Source organism: Galdieria sulphuraria, assembly GCF_000341285.1.
Source record: "Galdieria sulphuraria unplaced genomic scaffold scaf_21, whole genome shotgun sequence".
NCBI classification, from domain to species: Eukaryota; Rhodophyta; class Bangiophyceae; order Galdieriales; family Galdieriaceae; genus Galdieria; species Galdieria sulphuraria.
The window spans coordinates 75,011-96,187 of record NW_005178454.1 but is presented as its reverse complement, the minus strand read 5'-3'; the positions used below and the strand labels follow the sequence as shown (position 1 = coordinate 96,187).

Here is a 21,177-nt window from a genome sequence, read left to right as displayed (position 1 = left end):
ATATATCCAAACTTTTCTACGAATAATAAGAGAAGTATCCTTTGCTTCATACTTAGGAAAAGGTACAATTTTCAACTCGGATTTTGAACTTGAAATTCACAAACCTTGTCTTCTACTGTGACTCTTTTAGGGGTTTAACATTTAACCAACGTCTCTTGAAAGCTCAGGGGTTATTGAAGTTGACTATTTCCTTGTCTTTTTGTATTTTGAAAAGTAAAGCTTTGGTTGCCATGGAACTGGACACGAAGAAACAGGTAGAACAGTTGGACAACTGTAACTCTGAGCCTCCAAGTATGAGAAGTGAGCAAGATTGGAACTCGAATAACTTATATGCCAAAAGACCTGATTTGTCGACTGACAAAGTGCTATGGAGTGTTTCTCGATTGTGCACTGCCTTTGAAGTGTGGAGAAGGAAGGATCTTTCCAACAACGAAAAGTTGAAGAGAATCAGTAGCGCAAAAATATCACGAAATATGGAAAGAAAACTGGGAAGTACCATTTCACAGCAACTTTCGTCGTTTGTGAGTGATGAGGAAGCTCAGAAATATTCCGTCACGTGGGAAGACGTGGAAAGATTGTACCACTTTTGTGGACCTTATTTATCCCTCCCACAAGCCAATATTGCAGGCTTTCTTGATTTGGTTGCTGGTCAGTTTAAGGGAACCAGCAAGGATGATACTAACCAAGTGGTAGATACAGATAACATAGAACCAAGTCCTGGAAATCGAGTAGAAGCTAGCCTATATGGATCTCGAAAGGGAGAAATGGGAACACAGAACACTGTTATATCGAAAAGCCCTGATGTCTTCATAAACTTGGAAACGAAATTATCACCACAACATAAACGTGCACGTACTCGTAATCTGGTGGAAAACAATGACGTTGATTTGTACAATTTCTTTCAAAGAATTCCGGAAACCACAAGGTCTCGAAGCGAAAGCATTGATGAGCCGAATAAGCTTCGTGCGAATTTTGCCTCTGAAAATTTGCAAGTTTCAGGAACTTCCTCCAGTGGTTTTTATCCTTCCAAATATGCGAAAGATGATTCAAATAGGAAGCGTCTTTCCGCAGCTTGGGAAGTCGTTTCTTCCACAATACATTCTTATAGATTGAAAGGACAACCAACTATTGAAACACGCCCGAACAAGACCGCATTACAATGTGATACGAACTATAATACATTTGATACTGGAAGTACAGCAAGAAATGTACTAGAACAGGTCTTATCCATGGATACAGGTATTGTTCGATGGTGTTTGATGGAATTTTTCGATTCCTACGTCGACTCTACTTATCTCAACTTCTCCGAATTTTCTGATGTGCTTGAGAAGGAAATGGGAATAGACACAAATATACTCCTCAGTAACAGGGAGTGGCATTTCCTTCGAAAGGCTATGTGCGATATTTTTTCGTCTGGAACAAAGCCGAGGCGTTTATCTAAAAAATTTTTATTGGAAGAAAGACAACGGTTATGTAGGTAAGTCCTATGCATTCATAGCTATATATCAAGTCGAATTACTATTTCAATATTCTAGTTACAGAAACCTAGTTCGTCAGTATCTGATCAATTCTCAGCAAGTGGAGTTCTATCCTTGGGCTCCATGTCCGTCCAAGTCTCTTACGGTTGGTTCAAAAGTGATTGCTCGCAACTGGATGAGAGGGGAAGTTTACTCAGCATATGTTGTAACGTTAAACCCTTTGAAGGAACAAATAACTGTGAAGTTTGATGAGGCACAATTAGCTTCTTCATCTATCAAGGACACTGATGTTATGATTCCAGAGTCTACTGCTCGACTCTCGAATGAAGATGAAACCACTTCTTCTAAAGACAATCAACCAAACACGGAATATCTTTTGAAAAAATTGCAAAACTTGCAAGCAGCGGAAGAAGAGTTGAATTTGTTTGACACGACCAACCTGCAAGGCAATGAAGTCATTTTTGAAATCCTGAAACGCAAATCTCATATTGCGTCCTTAAATCTCGAATGCGATGAACTGTTTTTACAGACTTTTCCGCATCTTCGAGACTGTCACGTAAGTTGCATGTAAAATAATTTAGAAGACTTGCCTTATCCCTGTTTAGGATTTGAAATACTTGAGTCAAATTTCGAAGATTTTGTTGAGGGGAATTGTAGGAGACGACGAATTTTTCCAGGGAAATGTAGAATCAGTAATGATTTCCCTTATCAATGTTCTCATGAGTGCTTTCCAAGTTGTCAATTTTTCAACTTTAGAAAATTCGGACGGTACAAGTCAATCGCTACTTATGTCAAGTCTGCAAAACTTGGAAAAACTTATGACCGACAAAAATAGGCAATCCTTTGCCATTCTGATGGAGTCTGTGAAACAACTGTTTTCGACGTTTTAACCTGTTGTGTAAATATCCCTATCGTAGGAATGTGAATATCGATGATCGAGAATAGAAAACCAATGAGGAAACGAAATAAATTTTATCGTAGCATTATGAAAGTGATTTTTCTTTTGTGAGAATAAGCAATGGGTTGTTTTCAATCTACAAAAAGCCGAACTATATCTTCTTCACTATATCTGGTCAATATTTTCAAAGTTGCCAACTACAATCCATTTCAGTAGATGTGTACATCTGTATTGTAATCAAGCCATTTATTCTCAACAAAGAATGTGTAGAAATGATATCAGCCGCGGAGAGAAATGCAACCTAATGAATTTGATGACGCGTAGAAAGAGAGAGGGTATGGTGGCCTTTCAGTTAACCGCTTTTTGTAAACTTCAATATACTTCACAAGTTCAGCAACACAAGTGTCAAAGGAAACGATGGTTCAAAAGACGCCTAACCTTTGGAAGAGTTCGACCACTTCAACTATACAGTTGTACTAACCTACAAGAGACCAGTCAAGAGCTACAATCAGGAGGAGATAGGAGTTATCCCGTGCCTAGAGAATATTTTGATAGAGTTACAAACCACCACATTAATAATATAGAGCAGTATATGCTGCTCTATAATCATTCTATTCTTCAACCGGACGAATTCTGGTCTGATAAGGCAAAGCAGGTTTTATCATGGAAACAGCTATGGGACGATCAGATATGCAGCTTCAACTTTGATGTAGAAAAAGGTCCTATATTTTGTGAATGGTTCAAAGGTGGAAAACTGAATGCTTGCTATAATTGTATCGATAGACACGTCGAAGCAGGCCATGGTGACCAAGTAGCGTATTATGCTGAAGGTAATGAAGAGTCAGCAGATATTCGTGGCTACACCTACCGAGAGTTACTGGATTATATTGAACGCCTGGCTTCTGTCCTCAAGGCTAGAGGTGTTCATAAAGGTGATGTGGTGGCTATCTATATGCCCAATATTCCAGAACTTGTTATTGCAATGCTTGCTTGTGCACGAATAGGTGCCATCCATAGCGTTGTTTTTGGAGGTTTCTCAGCAGAGTCTTTAGCAAATAGACTACTAGATGCGAAGAGTCGCGTCGTTATTACTTGTGATGGCTACAAACGTGGAGAGAAAATCGTTCCACTTAAAACTGTGGCAGATGCAGCAGCAGAATTGGCAAGAGAAACATTGGGTTACAATCTCGTAGAGCATAAAATCATTTATCAAAGGCTGAACTCAAAGGAACACACGGCTACTATGGATGGTCATGTAGATGAATGGTGGCATGAAGCACTTTCAAAGGCAGAAAAGCACTGTGCCATAGAATGGATGGATGCAGAAGATCCACTGTTTGTGTTGTACACATCTGGTTCAACTGGTCGACCAAAAGGTATTGTCCACACAACAGGAGGTTATTTACTGTACGCAGCATTGACTCATCGTTATGCCTTCAATTATCATCCTGGTGACGTTTATTTTTGCACTGCAGATTGTGGTTGGATTACAGGACACAGTTATGTCGTCTATGGTCCACTAGTCAATCGTGCAACACAAGTTATCTTTGAAGGTGTTCCTACATACCCTAGTGCAGATCGTCTATGGAAAATTTCAGCCAAATACAAAGTAAAACAACTTTACACAGCTCCAACCCTTATCCGGTCACTTATGAGATTCGGGGAAAAGTATGTCAAGAATAGCCAAAGAGATTCCTTGACGTTACTTGCAACTGTTGGAGAACCAATCAACCCAGAAGCATGGAAGTGGTAAGATTGTTCCTCGTTATTATATCCATTTTAGATATGCAGTTTATTTCTTTCATTCAAACATTTGTATTTGGTTAGGTTTTCGCGTGAGGTCGGTGAAAACCTCTGTCCCATAGTAGATACTTGGTGGCAGACAGAGACCGGTGGACATATGATACTTCCTCCTCCCGTTCAAGGTTTCTATCAGAAACCAGGGAGTGCATCAATTCCATTTTTTGGTATTGTGCCTGTTGTTGTCAATGAGAAAGGGGAGGAATTGTTTGGAGAATGTGAAGGGTATCTTTGCATCAAGAAGCCTTGGCCTGGCATGTTTCGTACTGTATTAGGTGATCATTCCCGCATGGAGTCGACGTACTTTAAACCTTTTCGAGGATATTATATGTCTGGAGATGGCTGTAGACGAGATAAGGATGGCTATTACTGGCTCACAGGAAGAGTAGATGACGTCATCAATGTTAGTGGACATCGCATTGGAACAGCTGAAGTTGAATCCGCTTTGATAGCACATGGAAGCGTGGCAGAAGCAGCGGTTGTTCCAGCTCCACACGATATCAAAGGCCAAGGCATTTATGCATATGTAACATTGCGAGAAGGTGAGGAACCAACGGAAGAACTGCGTAAAGCCCTCAAACATGCTGTTCGTGAGCACATAGGTGCTATTTGCACTCCCGATGTTATTCATTGGGCTCCTGCGTTACCAAAGACAAGAAGCGGTAAAATTATGAGAAGAATTCTACGAAAGATTGCAGAATTAGGGACAAACGTGACTCCAAATGACTTGGGTGACACATCCACGCTTTCTGATCCTCAAGTAGTGGACATGCTAGTTTCATTGTATGGAAAGTAATTACAGATAACATCACCAGTTTGAATAAAGTATCATATATAGGCTATACAAGGTTATTGTTCACATTATACATGTTATGTGAAATTTTCAGGTTGTTATGCCTACAAAAAACTCCAATTGCTTTTATGCCTCCATCTCTGAAGGAAAACCAGCAGCACTAGTAGACAAGTCCTCTAAGTGCTGTGTCACCAGCAATTGATACTAAAAACTGGCATGTGTGTTGGCCATTTGGAAATATGAAAATGGCGCCTTGAAAAGAAAAATGCCTGCAATAGAATGTGTGGAAAAGGGGCGCTGCTACATTTTACGTTCAATAATTAAGGGATATGGCTAAGGAAGCGTTCTTCACCTTTGCAAAGTTAGGACTCCAACTTAGAGAGGAGTTTGGACTTGAAGACGTTTATGAAAATGACGAAGAATTAAGACTCCAGTTAGTATCTGTAAAGGGCTTGAAGAAGTCTTCAGAACTAATAAAAACGAGATTTACAAGGTAACTTGCAGCTGTTATGTTTGTTTGTGTTTTTTGAGTACCTTATAGGTATGCAAACGCAAGCAACGCTATGGTTGTAGCTGGAAGAGCTGCAACTTCGTCTCTTGGAGACATCGCAAGGCTGGCAAGACCAAGGAACCAAGGCATCTTTGGTCCCAAGAACTCAGCTGACGATGACCTCTCGACGGACACGTCCTTAGTGGCAGTCACAAACAGCACAAACGAATCAGGTTTGTGTTCCAAAGAACTAAGGCAGCTTCTGTTCGCTGTCTCTCGCGCCGAACGAGATGTTCACGAAGCACTGAGCGCCTTTAGTCGTGCAATTGACGTGACAATCGTGAAACCTAGAAAAGACTTTCTTGAGACATATTCAACAGAGTTTCGTGCACGGAAAAACGCGTTTAAAGAAGCGAAGCGTAACTTTAAAGCCCATGCAAGAGCACAGCAAAGGGGACAGGACTCCGAAGTAATTGGCGTGAATGGTATCGAACGATTTGAACTTGCTGAAGCACGCTCTGCATATGAAACTGCTGAGGTTGAACTTGCACGATATGCCGCTAAACTGGAGGAAGAGAATGACAGGATTCTTTTGCGCAACGTTGCTGGATTTGTTATTCAACACCATGCCACTCTTATGAGATGTCTAGTTGCTTTGGAGAAAGTTCTGCCCCTTTGTTATCAGTACGCTTCTGAAAACATTCATCGAGCCTATCATCGTGCTTCACAAGGCTCCTCTTTGGATACTTATTTTGCAAGTGAGGGTCCGCGATCTCAACATATGGATGCACTTACCGCTGTTCCCCATTCTGGAGCGTTAACCTTTATTCGCAGTAATAGTGGTCTATCCGGGCATCAACTTAAACAGTCCGTCAAAGGAGGCGGCACGAACTCTGACGATTTTTCATCATTTGATGTTGAACACAGGATAGAACTGATGAGAAACCTTATATCTCGTCTTGTACTTACCGTTTGGAAATTGGCGGTGAAGTGTTCCAGAGAAAGTAATAAGAAAGCTATGGCGATATACTATCCACACTCAGATTCTCTGAAAGGCAAAAGTTTTGAGAGGTCTACACAGTCCTCTTCTGAAACTATACCAAGTTTTGACGATTTTCAACGAACTATTGCAGCCCAGCGGCTGATTATTCATCGTTTAATTAGCACCCGATGGCTGACAGCAGCTAGATTTGCGCAGACACAACGTGCAGTTGTCAGCTTTACCTCATTACCTTGGAGAAGACGTTCGTTTCGCCTTGCTGCGAAACTGGCAATTGCTCTCAATAAGAAAAAGAAGACGGGACGCTTTCATTCGGAAGATTTAGATGGAAGGCCAGAGGGGAACGCTATGGACGAAGAAAGAAAACTCGAACAAGAAGAAGTTTTTTTACGAGAACAGAATCGTAGAATTGCCGCAGAGACAGAGCTACGTAGAATGAAATATAGTGTTACTGGGATCATTCGTCAACACTCTTACGTTGAAACAGAATTTTCAGCCAAATCTGATAATCAGTCACTGAATTGGTTGGGTGGGTGGGACACTCCTGAGTTGCTATTTTTGTCCAAAGTAAGGAAAGTCTTCATTCGAGAGACTAATGCAACCAAAGTGATTGACGATGTAACAAGTAGTAGCCCAGGTAGTATATGCCTTATTCGTTAGCATAGTGTTCTTACACTCCATTCAGGCCAATATGATGGTTATTATTCTTACGAATATGATGCAGTTCTTGATATGGACAGCTCCCAAGAACAAACTTTGCGTTCAATGGCTGAGTTGTTAGTTGCAGCACTGGAAAGAAAGTCAGGAACTCTACTGATATTTGGTTCATCAGCAGAAGCAGAAATGCATACTGCAGTGAGTTTTCTTTTCGTATCTTTATTTTGTTTATATAACACGCTGAATTCAGATTGGTTTGCGTGACGATCCAGGAGTATTTCTTCTTGCGGTTCAGAAGATTTTACGAGTATTATCTCCCGATCAAAATCTATTTGTCTCTTTTGAGACGTATGACCACGAAGGAAACAATCGAACCAACTTGTTATCCAATTATAAAAGTCCACAGAATTCTGCTCAAGGAGAATTCTGTAGGATGAGTTTGGATAGTTCACAACATTTATCGTCGAAGCGACTGGAGGGAAAGAAAGTTGAAAGGGGCATCGAAAACGATGGAGAGTATTTGGCAGACTTTGGTCAGTATTGGAAAAACACTTCACAACAGCAAAGTATTAGCTTTGTCCACGTTCGGCATCGAAGAGAATGTGAAAGAATATTGTCTCATGCTATGAGAGAGTATTCGTTCATAACACGGGAAAGAGAAGGAACTTCTCATCTTCTTATTTCATTGAAGATTGTAAATCGAGATAGAGTGGGTGCTGGAAGTCAAACGGAAGGACTTGTAAACATTGCTGTTATCTTCTGTAATGCATTCTCTTTGGATAAGAACTTTTATGCTCTTCGAAATCCTCCAAAAGTATCACTCTGTGAAACTATCATTCAGATTCGACAGCTTCTGGCACATCGTGAAGAAGTCCGGTTAACATCCAATGTTTATTATCCTGAAATAATAAGAGTACTTGTAGAAAGGGGCGCCTTTATGAGAAATGGAAGAACGAAGTTGGCAGTGATGGGATGTATCGATCAACGGAACGATATAGAAACAAATGCGAACTTGTTGGAGTTCGTCAGTAACTGGAGATCGATTTCCTTGGCCGACTGCGACAACTCTAGTCACTTGTTATCATTGTTATTCGAAATTAACGAAGATGACAATAATTTACAAGCTCGACGGCGTTTAAGGACACCTCTTCGTACTTCGCGGAGTGATAACTCGGATTTCGAAGAATCCACCAAGACGATTGCGTTGCCTTCATCATTGACTAGGCATGTTTCGACGACGTCGTCTCTGGACAGAAAAAACTCACAACGCACTTTCCAGGCGACAGAATCCTCACTATCCGGTTCAAGAGAAGCACGAACGGCACTGAAAACAAGACGACCTTTTAGAACTTCTGAGGCATTTGAATGGAACAATGCCACAAGTTCGGAAATAATAAGGAAGGATGATATGTATGAGTCTAACACTTATCAATACTTGCTTTGATTTGGCTGATCTGGGTGTTGTATACTGGCCGTTCTTATGCTTTTTCTGTCTCCAGATAAGTACGTATCCGTTCAATAAGTTCCGCTTTTCTTCCGGACTTTTTCAAGTCATGTGCGGCACAAAACATTTTAAGCGTGGTTACGTTTTGTTTCTCAAGTCCATCGTTTCCTTTGTCAAATGCAAGCTGTTTCCAATCCAACTGTTGCTCTAAAAATTGCTTTGAACGCAGCTTTTCTACTGCACGTTTGATATGAAACCTTTTTGGACTTCTCAATGACTTCTCTTGCTTTATAATGCCAACTGGTTCCGAGGCAACAATTTTGGTCCATTCTTCCAACTCCTCCTTAGCTACTTGAGCCATTTGGGCATCATCCGTGTCCAGTGTATCCTCGACTTGTGGAAAGTTGGTTTGATTCAGAGCCAGAGCTTGTAATCCGTTATAATATCGTTGAATATCAGGATCCGAATATTTTGACGGATCATAGGATGGCATAGAAAGTTTGGAGATAACATTCATTGCGGCCTCGACGCATTGTTGAGAAGGTAGATTGTTCCACTTTGGGTATTGTTTTTTCCATTCTTTGCGAATTTCCTCCGCAAATGGTAACCATATCAAATGGAATCCGCAAGGTTCTGTTTGAAGGTGTGACTCGGTCTTTTTCTCGTCTTGAGGCACTAATGCTGCTAGTCTCGGATGTGAAGTTCTCCGAAAGCACACTCGGACTATTGCTATTTGGTTTTCTTGCAACATTTGCTTCCATAAAACGGCCATCAATAACTGACTGCCTTTGATTGTGTGATCTAAATAAGAAATAGGTCAACCAGTACAGTGTAAATAAAATGAGCTTAGGCGCACCGCTTGGATAAAGAAAATAAGATGGCCTCATGTTGTATTGCCATTTTAATTTGTTCTTGTTTTCAAATCCTATGAGTTCCATTCCATATCTACAAAGATGACCAAGTTCCTCCATTTCTGAGTGTGTAAAAACACAAGCGACTCCAGCAAAAGGGAAACTGTAACGGATATCGTTGGCATTGGCTAAAAGTGCACCGCTTTCTTCAGAATATGCAATGGTAACACGCCGTACAGGTTCATTATTGCGAGCTTCTAAGAATACCTTTTTCGATCGGCTTGGTCGATGAAACAAGGCATAAACTTCCAATCCAACAGTCTCAAGTTCTGCATGGGCACCTTCGTTTTGCAAACCATTCAAATATAAAAAGGTATTATTCAAAACTCTCTTTTTGTACTTCTTCTTTAGAATATGTAGTTGCAGTTCCTCGAATCGGGAAATGGGATCACTCACAGGCTCCAATTCTTGCCTACTGCTTCCGATGACATCTTCATAAAATAAGTGGTAATCGAAAGGTTTCGACCTAGAACTTTTCAAAGGCAACAGTTCGATATTCATTCCACTTTCAGACAAGTCTCTTGCTTGACGAATATTCAAGTTTTTTACGTTTTCGTCGTTTTCAATGGGGTCGTCGTCATCGGTGAACAACAACAAGCGCTTCCGAACGTTTAGGGTTTTCGACCGAACCGCATGATTTAACAAACTCCGACAAGTAAACAGCAACTCCTGGAATTTCACTTTTGCATATCTTTCCAAACTACCCAATTGCGACATCATCCACTGTGGAGTTTTCTCAAGTGTCTCCAAGTAGAGTATGCTTTCAGGGTCTGGAACATCGAGCTCTAATAGAACATAAATACTAGCCAAGTCGTTGGGATTATTTACTTTGCTGGTACCGAATAGGACCACACCTAACAAGTCACCGGTGTCGGAGATGATTCTGGACTTGAAAATTTCTTTGATACAGTTGAGTGCTAAGGTTATCAGAGGCACTTTATCTTCGTTCTACGTAAAGGCTGAAAAAGTAATTTCAACTATCAGAACATATGATTTACCTCGTCGTACATATTTTTTCTAGCGTCGACAGCAAACAAGAGCAGCTCTCGACCATCCTCATTCATGCTGTTGCTTTCTCTACCCAAGAGAATCAATCATTCCATGGAATCTAAAGTAAAGCATCCTAAACTTCCTTGTCGAAACTTTTTTAGTATATATATGCAAGTCCGCAAAAGATCTTCATTTTCATGTGTATGCTCTTTATCCTCCTTTTGAAATGCACGTATTCTATGTGCAACCTTTCGAACAACTTGATGCGCAGAAATATTCCAATCATTTATATCGATACCTAACCTTGACATGGCAACCGAATCATTTCTTTCTATCAACATGTTCAACAAAAACTGACAAGCTGCAATCGAATCCACAGACTGGTCTCGTATACAGCCGGTGATTATTAGTTTCATACCACTTTCCCAACTGTCCAATCGTGGATACATTACACCAGGAGAATCCAACATGTAGATATAAGGTTGATGCGAAACCACAAAACCTGCAACATTTTTAGTGACTCCGGGATGCTTCCCAACTTTAGCCACTCCTCCATCGTCAATAGTATGTTCTACAGGAATGTCTTTCCACTGATTGCGACAATGACGCTGCAACAGATTTATAAACGATGACTTGCCGACGTTCGGTACACCTATTACGATAACTTTGGTAGGCAAACTTTTCAGTCTTTTTCTCACAGGTACAGCTGCTAAAGTATCCAAAACAGATGATATATGGTTTCGTTGTACTTGTTTGCAAGAAAATGGCAATATCGAGCAATAAGATGACTTGAGACCGCCTTTTGCCAGCCGACACATAGCTTTGGACAATAACAATGGTTCCGATAAATCTGCCTTGTTCAACAAAATAATTCTAGGAATAGTACGTGAAGGTAACTGTGAAACTTCTGCAACGGCAGCTGAAGTCAAGGGAATTCTCGCATCCCGAACTTCTATGATAATATCCGCCAGTGCAAGTTTTTCTTTAATCTCCCTTGATGCTTTGTACATGTGTCCTGGAAACCTAACTTTGGTTACAAATAATTATCATTCCACACAAGTATTCTCACCAGTTGATAGTCGATAACAAATAGTTGGAAATTCTCAACATCACAAGTCTCTCTCTCTCCTCTTCGTTGGGAAAAGGAATCGAGAATCATAGAATTGGTTAGGTTGGATCGTCGTTGTGTTGGCGGTGTGACAGAAGAGATATTTTTGGTTCCCTATACTGGAATACAAAATGGAAATGGACAACCATATGCAACAAGAAGAGCAAGAACGACCTTTGCGTACTGGTCCACCAGATATATCAGGAACATACTCCTTGTTGGTTTTAAATATTTCCTTCCGCACCACTCCCAACGACTTGACCCCTTTGTTTGATAAGTATGGGGAAGTAGTAGATTGTTACATTCCAAGGAATCGAAGAAATGGACATTCGAGAGGTTTTGCGTTTGTTCGTTTTCGAAAAGAAGAAGATGCAAGAAAGGCAATGGAGGAAATGGATGGAAGGGAGGTGGACGGAAGGTCCATCACCGTTCAGTTTGCCAAATATGGACGTGGAGAGGAAAGGAGGTGAGCACAGTTTTTGCTTCAACGGATAACTAGTTGTCCAACGGCACGGACTTTAACTTCAAGGTTGTTGTTTGTGACCTGTTGAAACTAGTTGAGTGTTTTGTGTGTGGTTGGGTATATAGAGTTTGTGCTTACAGTAATTTCGCTTTGGATATGTTAGAGAACGAAGAAGCTTTCGGACGAGATCAAGTCGTTCTTTCGGTGGCAGAAATGGCGGGCCACGCTTTCGAGAGGACTCGTATAGAAGGAGACGCAGTAGTCGTTCGCCAGAGCGTTCGAGACATTCTCGTCGTAGGCATAGTAGGAGGTAAGTTGTTGTTCTCCGTTTTTTGTTAAGATAATCGCATTCCTTTCTAGTCCTCGTAGAAGACATTCACCGAGGCGTAGCATTTCACCACCACGCAGACGCCGCGAGGAAAGAGATTATTCTCATTCCGCTAGTAACCCACGTTATTCAGAAGATAGGATGAGAGATGTGGATGAAAAAGAAGTGGTTTATGAGCGCAGGTGATTGAGTATTCCAGTGGATATCCCGTTGTTTGCAAAAAATTACGTTGCATACGTCTCACTCAAAGTGCTATAGCTGCCTTTGGTATCGTGCTACATTATAAATGAGTACTTTGTTTGCGAGCTGTTTTATCTTTGTTGAACCAGAAAGACTTGTTGTGTGTGGTTGTTTGCTAATTTTCAAGTCTACTTAGCTTTCATGGGAAGACATTCTAAAACCAGATGGCTAAATGTGACTTTATTGAACAAGAATTACGCAGTACGACGATATATACATATATATATTGTCTGACAACTTGTATAATAGAAAGGAATGTATCTTGTGAAAACAAGAAAAAGACCTTTTCAAATTAAAAACTCACAAAAACGATGAAAATTGATTAATTCGTTGAGGAAAAAAATCACAGTTTTTATTACCACGCAACAGCCATACAATCCAATCCTGAACTCACAACTTATATATTTAAGCTGGTTGAGGTAATATGATCGAAGCACCGTTAGGAACTCCAGCCACACTAGTAGGCGCACTAGTACCTACAATGACGCCACTTGGTACACCGGTGGAAATTGGAACAGAACTTGGAAAACTGGTTGAGATGGGTGCTGAGGTCACTGCGCTAGGAGCAGAAGTTACTGCAACCGGAGCTGTTGTGCTGGGAGGAGGTGGAACTAGAACACCATCCAACACATCAATGAACGATGAACCGACAGCTACGTCAGATTTCACGACGCTGAAAGGTCCGACAAACGATCCTATATTGCACTTAATATATTGTTGTTACAAGAAGAGATTATATTTCTAACCTGAAGAGTTCTTGACAATAGTCAAGTTCAATCCTATGAGTGAAGTAAAGTTATGGGAGCCAGGCGAAAGCGAAGATAAAGATATCGATTGATTGAAAGTTGCTCCAAGAATGACTCTTGTAAGGAATGAGACTGCACTGCTCGAAGAAGAACTACTACTGCTTGTGGGCCCACTTGTAGGAAGAGCACTAAGAGCTTGGGAGGCAGTCGAAGTGGACCACACGGAATCATTTGCTGCAAAGAAGGTAAGAGTTGCTGAAGGGTTGTCAAATAGAGAAGTGAGTCCTGCTGCACTAATAGCTTGAACTGTATCATCAAAGTTATTGGCTTGCAATACACTCAAGATAGTGAGCGAAGATGTTGTTGGTACACTAGTAGGAATACCGGTGGTCACCGAGGAAGGAACCCCAGTTGGAATTCCGGTACTAACCGTTACTGGAGCACTTGTAACAACTCCAGTTGGAATAGAACCCAGTCCTGTTGGAGCAGCACTAATTGAGCCTTGTGCTTGTACATGAGTAGTAGAAGCAATGAGTACTATGAGAAGACAAAAGTTGATGTTCAATTGTCTCATTTTGATAATTCACAAAAACGAAGATTAAATATTTATGAAATCGTCTCTTTTAAAATGAAACGATGGAAAAATGCCCCGATCAAAAGTTTCTGGTCCTGTGGAACACAATTGCTTGAGGCAAAAATGATTCGTGTAAAGAATCCAAAATCGCATTAGATGCTAAAACACGTGGTATGCCCAGAGAAGCGGGCTTTACCCATTTGTGTAACGGTTCATTTCTACAAGAGCAATGGAACTGCGGTTGTTTTGTACACCGTGTCTTGTCTATTCACTGAAAAAGAACTATAGCAAATAGTATAATTGAAATTTTGGAATCATAGAGATGACTTTCAGTAGCTTTAAATGATTTTGGGTCGAATACAATCCGAAGCCTCTTTAGTATTATAACCTGGAATGAGTTCAAATAATGGCTATTCATATATATGTCATGTGTGTGTGTGTGTGTGTGTAACGAATGTGTAGAGAACGAAATTAGTGGAAGAAGAAAAACTTATCCAAAACGATGCACAGACTCTATATAGGAAGAGGGAATTCTGCCGACTATCTATCTGAGTCACTTTCAATATAAAAGGATTCCTGATGTTAGTAACAAAGATAGGATAATGTTTACATAATATATACCAAGTTGCTAGTTCAAATGCATGCACAAGGCTTTTCTAGGAATATGGGATAACAAGAATAATCGAATTTTTTAGATTCATTCGAGATACGAATGGATTTCGGGTTCGATTCTCCTGTTGAGATGTAGTATTTTTCCTTGTTGGTTGATAGTCCCTAATGAACGGTAAGGATAGCTCTATGTCGAGGAATACTAGTTCAGCGGTAAGTAATAGTTAGTAACAAAGGACGGCTAAATAAAATACGTGTATATAGACCAAGTGGCCTATAGATATCGAGTGTGACGAATGGAGTGGTACGAAACCCAACGATATTTTAGATAAACTGTTGGCTTCTTTCTTCGTTATGGGCATGTTTGGACTGATTGCTTATAGAAGACTAAGTGTTCCTTGTTGATAGTATAAAAACGGCGAATATCACAATATAGCTCTATTACTGTATCCATAACAGTTCCCTTACTATTTTTTTCCTCTAGAGTTTGACTTAAAACCTTCCAACGTACGACCAACGTTTACTCGGAACTCATTCCAACCCCAAAAACTTCCTTCCTGTTCCACATCCCAAGAAGCAGAAAATATCCCATAACTCAAGGCTGCCATGGTAGCCAAGATCAGTAACAACGAACTATAAGCTACTAGAGACGGAATGACCGTAATATCGAACTGAAGTTTAGCCACAAATACAGAAGCAAAGAATACAATGAAAAGCATAAAAGGAACACTTGAGGCATATAGCATACGTTTACCCATCCGGTCTGAAACTATGGGTGGCAAACTTCCAGAGTTGTGTAAGTTATCTTTACTTCCCGGTTCAAAATAATTATTTGTCTGTTCTTCCTCCTCCTTCCATCCGTTTCGTTGTTCCTTCCCTTTGACGACAGTAGTTTGGAAACCTTTCCCAGTTTTTACAAACTTGGGTTGACTTTGCTCTGCTTTTATAGTTTTATGTAACCTATATGAAGACTTTTCTCGTAGCCGAAAACTCAAAGTTTGCCATTTTGGACAACAATACTGTCTCTTTTGGCAACCATAAACACATTCACCACAAGTCACGAAGAACAGCATTGACTGAATGTGTGTGTGGATGGGATGAGCCAGTCTTTCTTGACTCAAGGCACCGAAAGAGTAGAAACTGGAATATTAGACTGGAAGAATGCAGAAGATGCGGAAAGAGAAGTCATCGAAAATTTTGCAGATACCACAAAGAAACGTTTAGAAAGAGAAGAAGAGTCTCTTATTGCTAAATATCAGAAGCAAAGGGAAGTTGTTGTACAGCGATATGAGGAAATTCGAATACAATATCAACTTTTACACAGCGAAAGTTCAGTGAAGAGTCAAGAAGAAGAGCAATTTGGTAAACAGTTGAATAGTCTGTCTAGACTTTTGAAGCGAATTGATGCGGAGAGAACTGAAGCTCTTGCAACTTTTGAAAGGAAGAAACGAAAGTTATTGTCTTCTGCAAGTTGTTTAGTGGGAGAAAGTACTAGTGAATTGGATGAAACAGGCATTGTTGACCTTGAAGCACCCAAGGACTCTGAACTTGCAACTGCAGTGAAACTAGGACAAGTTACTCCCTTTCAAGGTCAGAGTGAACTTGAAAAGACTGTAATGAATCATACCTCCAAAGAAGACGTTTGCTTTGATGGTGGTCTTCGTCTACCTGCCGATATTTACGATCGACTTTTTCCATATCAACAAGTCGGAGTGCAGTGGCTATGGGAATTACACTGTCAAGGCGTTGGAGGCATTGTTGGGGACGAAATGGGTCTCGGAAAGACTATCCAAGTCATTGTACTATTAGCGTCTCTTTCTTATAGCCATTTATTGCCTGGACCTGTATGTATAGTGGCACCAGCTACTCTACTTTCACAATGGAAGAGAGAGTTTGCTACTTGGTGGCCTTCTTTTCGAGTTAGAATTATGCACAAGTCAGCTGGAGACGGTGATTTATGGATAGTGGAAGATATAATCGAACAAGGAGATATACTAGTTACTAGTTATGAACAAGTGAGACGTTTTCATGAATATATTCTTGTACATAAGTGGGATTATGTTATATTGGATGAAGGTCATCGCATAAGGAATCCTGATGCAGAAATAACACTTGTTTGTAAGCGCTTTAAGACTGTACATCGAATAATTATGACAGGAGCACCACTTCAGAATCGATTGAAAGAACTCTGGAGCTTATTCGATTTTGTTTATCCTGGAAAACTTGGAACACTACCAGTCTTTGAGGAACAGTTTAGTGTACCGATTACTTTGGGTAGTTATTTGAATGCAACTCCACTTCAAGTGCATACTGCTTATAAGTGTGCATCTGTCTTGCGCAATTTAGTATCGCCTTATTTACTGCGGCGTCTAAAGAAAGACGTTGCACTTCAACTTCCTAAGAAACAAGAACAGGTAACTTTACTATTATGAGGTTATACTTTACTGAGTTGTAATATCTTCGTTTTGGCTATTTAGATACTATTTTGCAAGTTAACAAAGGAACAAAGAGAATTGTACAAGAAATATTTAAATTCACGAGAGTTGCAAAAAGTTCTTCAAGGTTCAGTTAATATGCTTACGGCAGTCTCTGTGTTGAGAAAGATTTGCAATCATCCGGACTTGTATGATGAAAATGCACTTGAGGATGATCGTCGCTATGGTGAGTGGACTAGAGCAGGAAAACTTGTGTAAGTACTCTTTCCATTTTCATTTGCTTTATTTGAATAGGTTTTAGAGTACTTGATCAAGTCCTTCTTTCCTGGTCAAAGGACGATAGTCGTGTCTTAATCTTTTCTCAAAGCCGAGCCATGTTGGATATTTTGGAGATGTTTGCTAGACAAAGAAGGTACACATATTTACGAATGGATGGAGAAACAGCTATGCAAGAAAGAATGAAGTTGATTGATTCGTTTAATCAGGATGATGAAGTTTTTTTATTTTTATTAACTACCAAGGTAAGCTTATCATATAATGGATGATCATTTTATTCCTACAATGTGTGTTTCTAATTAGGTTGGAGGACTAGGAATCAATTTGACAGGTGCCAATCGAGTAGTTTTATATGATCCTGATTGGAATCCTAGTACTGATCTGCAAGCGAGAGAACGAGCATGGCGTATTGGACAGAAGAGAGATGTGATTATTTATCGTTTGGTAACTAGCGGAACCATTGAAGAGAAAATTTATCACCGACAGATTTTCAAACAGTTGTTAACCAACAAAGTTTTAAAAGATGCTCAACAAACGCGTTTTTTTCGTCCAAAAGATTTATTTGATCTTTTTACTTTGGGAGATGAATATGAGGATGGAACCGAAACGGGTGATTTATTCTCAGGTACGAGTGCAGTTGAGTGGACAGGGAGTAGATTTCAACGTTCTGAGAATGAAGAAGATTGTGCAGAAAGTGATAAAGACAATTGTATAGAGTCTACCAATGAAACTCGTTTATTGAAGGAATTATTGGATGGAAAGTCGTTGCATAGTGCTATGGATCACGATGCTGTGTTAGATGTGTTAGGAAATGGTACGGATCGCCAATTATTGGAAGAAGAGGCAATGAAAGTTGCAACAGATGCTTTAGAAAATCTTCGCAAGTCGAGAGTTGCTCGACAACAGTCATCCATATTTATGCCAACTTGGACAGGCAATGCTGGAGAAGCAGGAGCTTTGAGTGTTCCACGATTTGGAAGAGTGAAAGCAACAAGTGTAACTCCAAGTAGAAAAGAAAGCCTTGATAATGAAAAATATACAAATAGTTCTTCGGAAATTCTCCGCGATATACGGAAACAATCTTTGGGTGTTGTAGGTGGAGAACTCAAGTCACAAGGCAATCGACATGTGATGCTTATGGAAGAATTATGTCAATTCCTCAGACAACGTCAAGGAAAAGCAACTACGACAGAAATTGTTTCTACATTTCGTGAACAAATATCTTCCGATGCATTGTTAATATTCAAACAGTTGTTAAAACAAGTAGCAACGAAAACTTGTGAAGAAAGCGGTGCATTAGTATGGAGTTTGAAAGAAGAGTTTTACTGAGACAGTGTTTACTATTTTTTGAAATTGACAAAGTATTCGGTTGGTAATTGGAACCTCTTTTTTTGAAAGGAACAGGAAGATTATATAAAGAAAAGTATAAGTTTTTGAAAGGCACTTGAATTTCTTTCTCTTCCCATTCATCATTCTCGTGGGAGGAAAATCACTTCATATGTTATATCATCTTTGAAGTATTTCGAGTTTGACAAGATATATACAACTTACGGGAATTCATACTTTTCAAATCGAGTTTTTCTTAGCGTTTCTTGTATGGTCGAATACTTATGGGTAACCGTCACTCTTCCAATGGTAGAAACGATATTTTAAGATCCCAAAGACAGATAAACGAAAGAGACTTGACTAGTTATCGCAACCATATTCCAACACAAGAGAGTAACAGAGAAATAGAAACGACTTCAAGAGAACGAATGAGAACTGGAACAGCACAACTATTGGTGGAAGGACCGTTGAACACTTCCTCAAAGGTATTCTTTACAACGAACAAAACTTTATTATAACTCTGATTCAACTTTCTTAGATTCCAGTTTACTTTGAGAAAGCAAAACCAATTACTTTGAATTTGAGAAAAGAAACATTGAGGACAAAGCCACTTCCAGACGACCCCGGTTTGTTACTATTGGAATTCATCTTTGACGCTTCAGTGGCTGGATATATTACAGTATATTATTTTGCAAAACAAGTGTCAGCTCTTGACTTTACCCAATTTGAAGGAAAGTATGAGAAATATCCAGGGAAAACCTCCTTTCAACCAGGTAGTTATCAATTCTATCGGCAAAAGCCGGCAAAAGGGTTGAAAATACACAAGTCTTTGAAAGAAGAATTATTCTATGATGGAGGTACCTATTTTCCTCTAGTAATTGTTCTTGAGTCTCGACAAGAATCTTTCCATTCCTCACCAGTTACGTCCTCCTCTAAGCAAACTAGAAAAGGAAAAGCTTCAACAACAACCCATGCTACTGCCCAGTTAACTTTTGGCACATTTGTGAGGAACCCTGACAACTCGATTGGCGTGAAGTGTCTCAAACAGCAAATAGTTATTAACGGAGACTTGTATCAACTTGAAGACATATTTGGTTTGGAAGAAGATAGTTCAAAGTCCAATCAACTTTGTTTAATCTGTATGTTGGATTCCATCGACACGTTATTATTGCCTTGTAGACACCTCTGTCTGTGTATTGAATGTGCAGAAAGAATACGAGTTAGGTCCTCTTGCTGTCCCTTATGTAGGCATCCCATAGCGCAAATACTTCAAATTCATAGTCGGTATCTTAACAAAGAGTAGAAATGGAAACTTGCAATCTCTAAGAAGAAGAGGACTGAGCTCCCCTTCCACTCCAGTTGATCCAAGGGACATGAGCCATCTAAAATGTTTTGTGTTAGCTTTGGGCCATTTGATTTCTCTTCAGTTTCCAACTTATAAGAGACGGGTTTTCTTCCTTTGCTTTTGTGAAATTGTGAGTTTGGATTGTTAGATACCAAAACATGGCAAATGTCGCACACCATGGAGTTATTGAGATGGAAGATGGGCCTCACCATATTGAAAGAGAGAGAAGTATCTTTCTCATGGTATCTCCCGTCCATAAGACTAAACTCAAGTCTGAAATAAAGAAGCTGATTCCCTGTCTTATTGCTGAGTTTCTTGCTAATTGGTTTATTTTGGCTACAGCTACAGCAATAACTTCAATGATGTTGTATTACAAACCAAGTCCATTTGAAAGAGCATTCAATGGTTTGGCCTTTCCTTGGGGTATGAGCTTTACTTTTTGCATTTATGCCATTGGTGGTGTCAGCGGTGCTCATTTGAACTTTTCAGTAACGGTTTCTTTTGCGGCTTTTAGAGGATTTGAATGGTGGAAGACACTTCCTTATTTCTTTGCTCAAGTCTTGGGTGGAACTTGTGGGACCTTGAATATGTGGCTTACTTATTACCCACTGGGTTATGCTTTAGCCAATGGAAAACCTCTCGATCAATCTCCTGAAATGGCTGCAGCTTTCTTCAATAATGCTAATCAAGAATATTACACAACCATTCACAGCTTTGCCATTCAATTATATTATACTGCTTTTCTTGTATTTATGATATTTGCATTTACTGATCCCTACAATCCTATGGCACCAGGGGCAAGTATGTTTCCATTATTGATTGGTTTGTTGGTAATGGAACTGGGAGATTCTCTTGGAGATATTGGTCAATTTACTATCAATCCTTCACGTGATTTAGGGGCGAGAATTGCTGGTGCTATGATAGGTTTTGGTCATTTGGCTTTGCCTGGTGTTGGTGGTATGTTGTGGGCTAATCAATGTGGGTCAGTCATTGGAGGCGTCGTTGGGGGTCTTATTTATGAGTCTTTGGTTCGTCCATTCTTTCCAACTGTAGAAGAACTTGGACCGACCATTCATATGAAGAGAATGGAATACATATGGAATTTCTTGCGAGGTAGAAAGAATGTCCAGTTACAGGACTCTTCCATTTCTCATCAAATAGAAGGAAATGATACGAGTGGGACTGCGGATAATACCAAACATGTCATTAAGGAAGAGGAAAAATTTTCTTAACGATTGTGAGCAATAAAACTTTGTCTCATTGGCA

At 39.9% G+C, this 21,177-nt stretch overlaps 11 protein-coding genes across 12 annotated transcripts; 7 read left to right on the top strand and 4 right to left on the bottom strand.

Annotated features, from left to right (window-relative positions):
• The first annotated feature begins 147 nt into the window (after positions 1-147).
• Positions 148-2,463, top strand: Gasu_28180 (MYB domain transcription factor family). Its single transcript, XM_005706280.1, has 3 exons — positions 148-1,477; positions 1,536-2,034; positions 2,084-2,463. Exons 1-3 carry the CDS (start codon positions 231-233, stop codon positions 2,366-2,368), a joined length of 2,031 nt encoding a protein of 676 aa, XP_005706337.1. The 5' UTR covers positions 148-230; the 3' UTR covers positions 2,369-2,463.
• A 224-nt stretch (positions 2,464-2,687) lies between these two features.
• On the top strand, positions 2,688-5,052 carry Gasu_28170 (acetyl-CoA synthetase). Its single transcript, XM_005706279.1, has 2 exons — positions 2,688-4,125; positions 4,204-5,052. Exons 1-2 carry the CDS (start codon positions 2,714-2,716, stop codon positions 4,970-4,972), a joined length of 2,181 nt encoding a protein of 726 aa, XP_005706336.1. The 5' UTR covers positions 2,688-2,713; the 3' UTR covers positions 4,973-5,052.
• Positions 5,053-5,287: 235 nt separating this feature from the next.
• Gasu_28160 (uncharacterized protein) lies at positions 5,288-8,552 on the top strand. Its single transcript, XM_005706278.1, has 5 exons — positions 5,288-5,462; positions 5,511-7,096; positions 7,145-7,314; positions 7,367-8,417; positions 8,474-8,552. The coding sequence occupies exons 1-5, from the start codon at positions 5,299-5,301 to the stop codon at positions 8,479-8,481; spliced, it is 2,979 nt and encodes a 992-aa protein (XP_005706335.1). The 5' UTR covers positions 5,288-5,298; the 3' UTR covers positions 8,482-8,552.
• Positions 8,553-8,556: 4 nt separating this feature from the next.
• Gasu_28150 (ATP-dependent DNA helicase 2 subunit 1) lies at positions 8,557-10,497 on the bottom strand. 2 transcript variants are annotated; one of them, XM_005706277.1, is made up of 3 exons: positions 10,470-10,497; positions 9,417-10,419; positions 8,557-9,361 (listed from the first exon to the last, which is right to left on the bottom strand). In XM_005706277.1, the coding sequence occupies exons 1-3, from the start codon at positions 10,479-10,481 to the stop codon at positions 8,595-8,597; spliced, it is 1,782 nt and encodes a 593-aa protein (XP_005706334.1). In that variant the 5' UTR covers positions 10,482-10,497; the 3' UTR covers positions 8,557-8,594. The 2 variants fall into 2 exon arrangements, with proteins under 2 accessions (XP_005706334.1, XP_005706333.1); XM_005706276.1 differs by having other exon boundaries at positions 8,967-10,419.
• Positions 10,498-10,506: 9 nt separating this feature from the next.
• Gasu_28140 (GTP-binding protein) lies at positions 10,507-11,587 on the bottom strand. Its single transcript, XM_005706275.1, has 2 exons — positions 11,531-11,587; positions 10,507-11,484 (listed from the first exon to the last, which is right to left on the bottom strand). Exons 1-2 carry the CDS (start codon positions 11,569-11,571, stop codon positions 10,566-10,568), a joined length of 960 nt encoding a protein of 319 aa, XP_005706332.1. The 5' UTR covers positions 11,572-11,587; the 3' UTR covers positions 10,507-10,565.
• Positions 11,588-11,597: 10 nt separating this feature from the next.
• Positions 11,598-12,912, top strand: Gasu_28130 (splicing factor, arginine/serine-rich 2). The gene is made up of 3 exons (XM_005706274.1): positions 11,598-12,035; positions 12,196-12,342; positions 12,393-12,912. The coding sequence occupies exons 1-3, from the start codon at positions 11,701-11,703 to the stop codon at positions 12,544-12,546; spliced, it is 636 nt and encodes a 211-aa protein (XP_005706331.1). The 5' UTR covers positions 11,598-11,700; the 3' UTR covers positions 12,547-12,912.
• Positions 12,913-12,916: 4 nt separating this feature from the next.
• Positions 12,917-14,067, bottom strand: Gasu_28120 (uncharacterized protein). The gene is made up of 2 exons (XM_005706273.1): positions 13,347-14,067; positions 12,917-13,295 (listed from the first exon to the last, which is right to left on the bottom strand). Exons 1-2 carry the CDS (start codon positions 13,918-13,920, stop codon positions 13,006-13,008), a joined length of 864 nt encoding a protein of 287 aa, XP_005706330.1. The 5' UTR covers positions 13,921-14,067; the 3' UTR covers positions 12,917-13,005.
• An 899-nt stretch (positions 14,068-14,966) lies between these two features.
• On the bottom strand, positions 14,967-15,607 carry Gasu_28110 (uncharacterized protein). The gene has a single exon (XM_005706272.1). It carries the CDS (start codon positions 15,600-15,602, stop codon positions 14,997-14,999), a length of 606 nt encoding a protein of 201 aa, XP_005706329.1. The 5' UTR covers positions 15,603-15,607; the 3' UTR covers positions 14,967-14,996.
• Positions 15,608-15,617: 10 nt separating this feature from the next.
• On the top strand, positions 15,618-18,682 carry Gasu_28100 (chromatin remodeling complex / DNA-dep ATPase). The gene is made up of 4 exons (XM_005706271.1): positions 15,618-16,943; positions 17,007-17,218; positions 17,266-17,485; positions 17,544-18,682. The coding sequence occupies exons 1-4, from the start codon at positions 15,627-15,629 to the stop codon at positions 18,567-18,569; spliced, it is 2,775 nt and encodes a 924-aa protein (XP_005706328.1). The 5' UTR covers positions 15,618-15,626; the 3' UTR covers positions 18,570-18,682.
• Positions 18,683-18,847: 165 nt separating this feature from the next.
• On the top strand, positions 18,848-19,962 carry Gasu_28090 (zinc finger (C3HC4-type RING finger) family protein). Its single transcript, XM_005706270.1, has 2 exons — positions 18,848-19,051; positions 19,105-19,962. The coding sequence occupies exons 1-2, from the start codon at positions 18,851-18,853 to the stop codon at positions 19,867-19,869; spliced, it is 966 nt and encodes a 321-aa protein (XP_005706327.1). The 5' UTR covers positions 18,848-18,850; the 3' UTR covers positions 19,870-19,962.
• A 5-nt stretch (positions 19,963-19,967) lies between these two features.
• Gasu_28080 (aquaglyceroporin related protein, MIP family) lies at positions 19,968-21,175 on the top strand. The gene has a single exon (XM_005706269.1). It carries the CDS (start codon positions 20,070-20,072, stop codon positions 21,141-21,143), a length of 1,074 nt encoding a protein of 357 aa, XP_005706326.1. The 5' UTR covers positions 19,968-20,069; the 3' UTR covers positions 21,144-21,175.
• Positions 21,176-21,177: the final 2 nt, after the last annotated feature.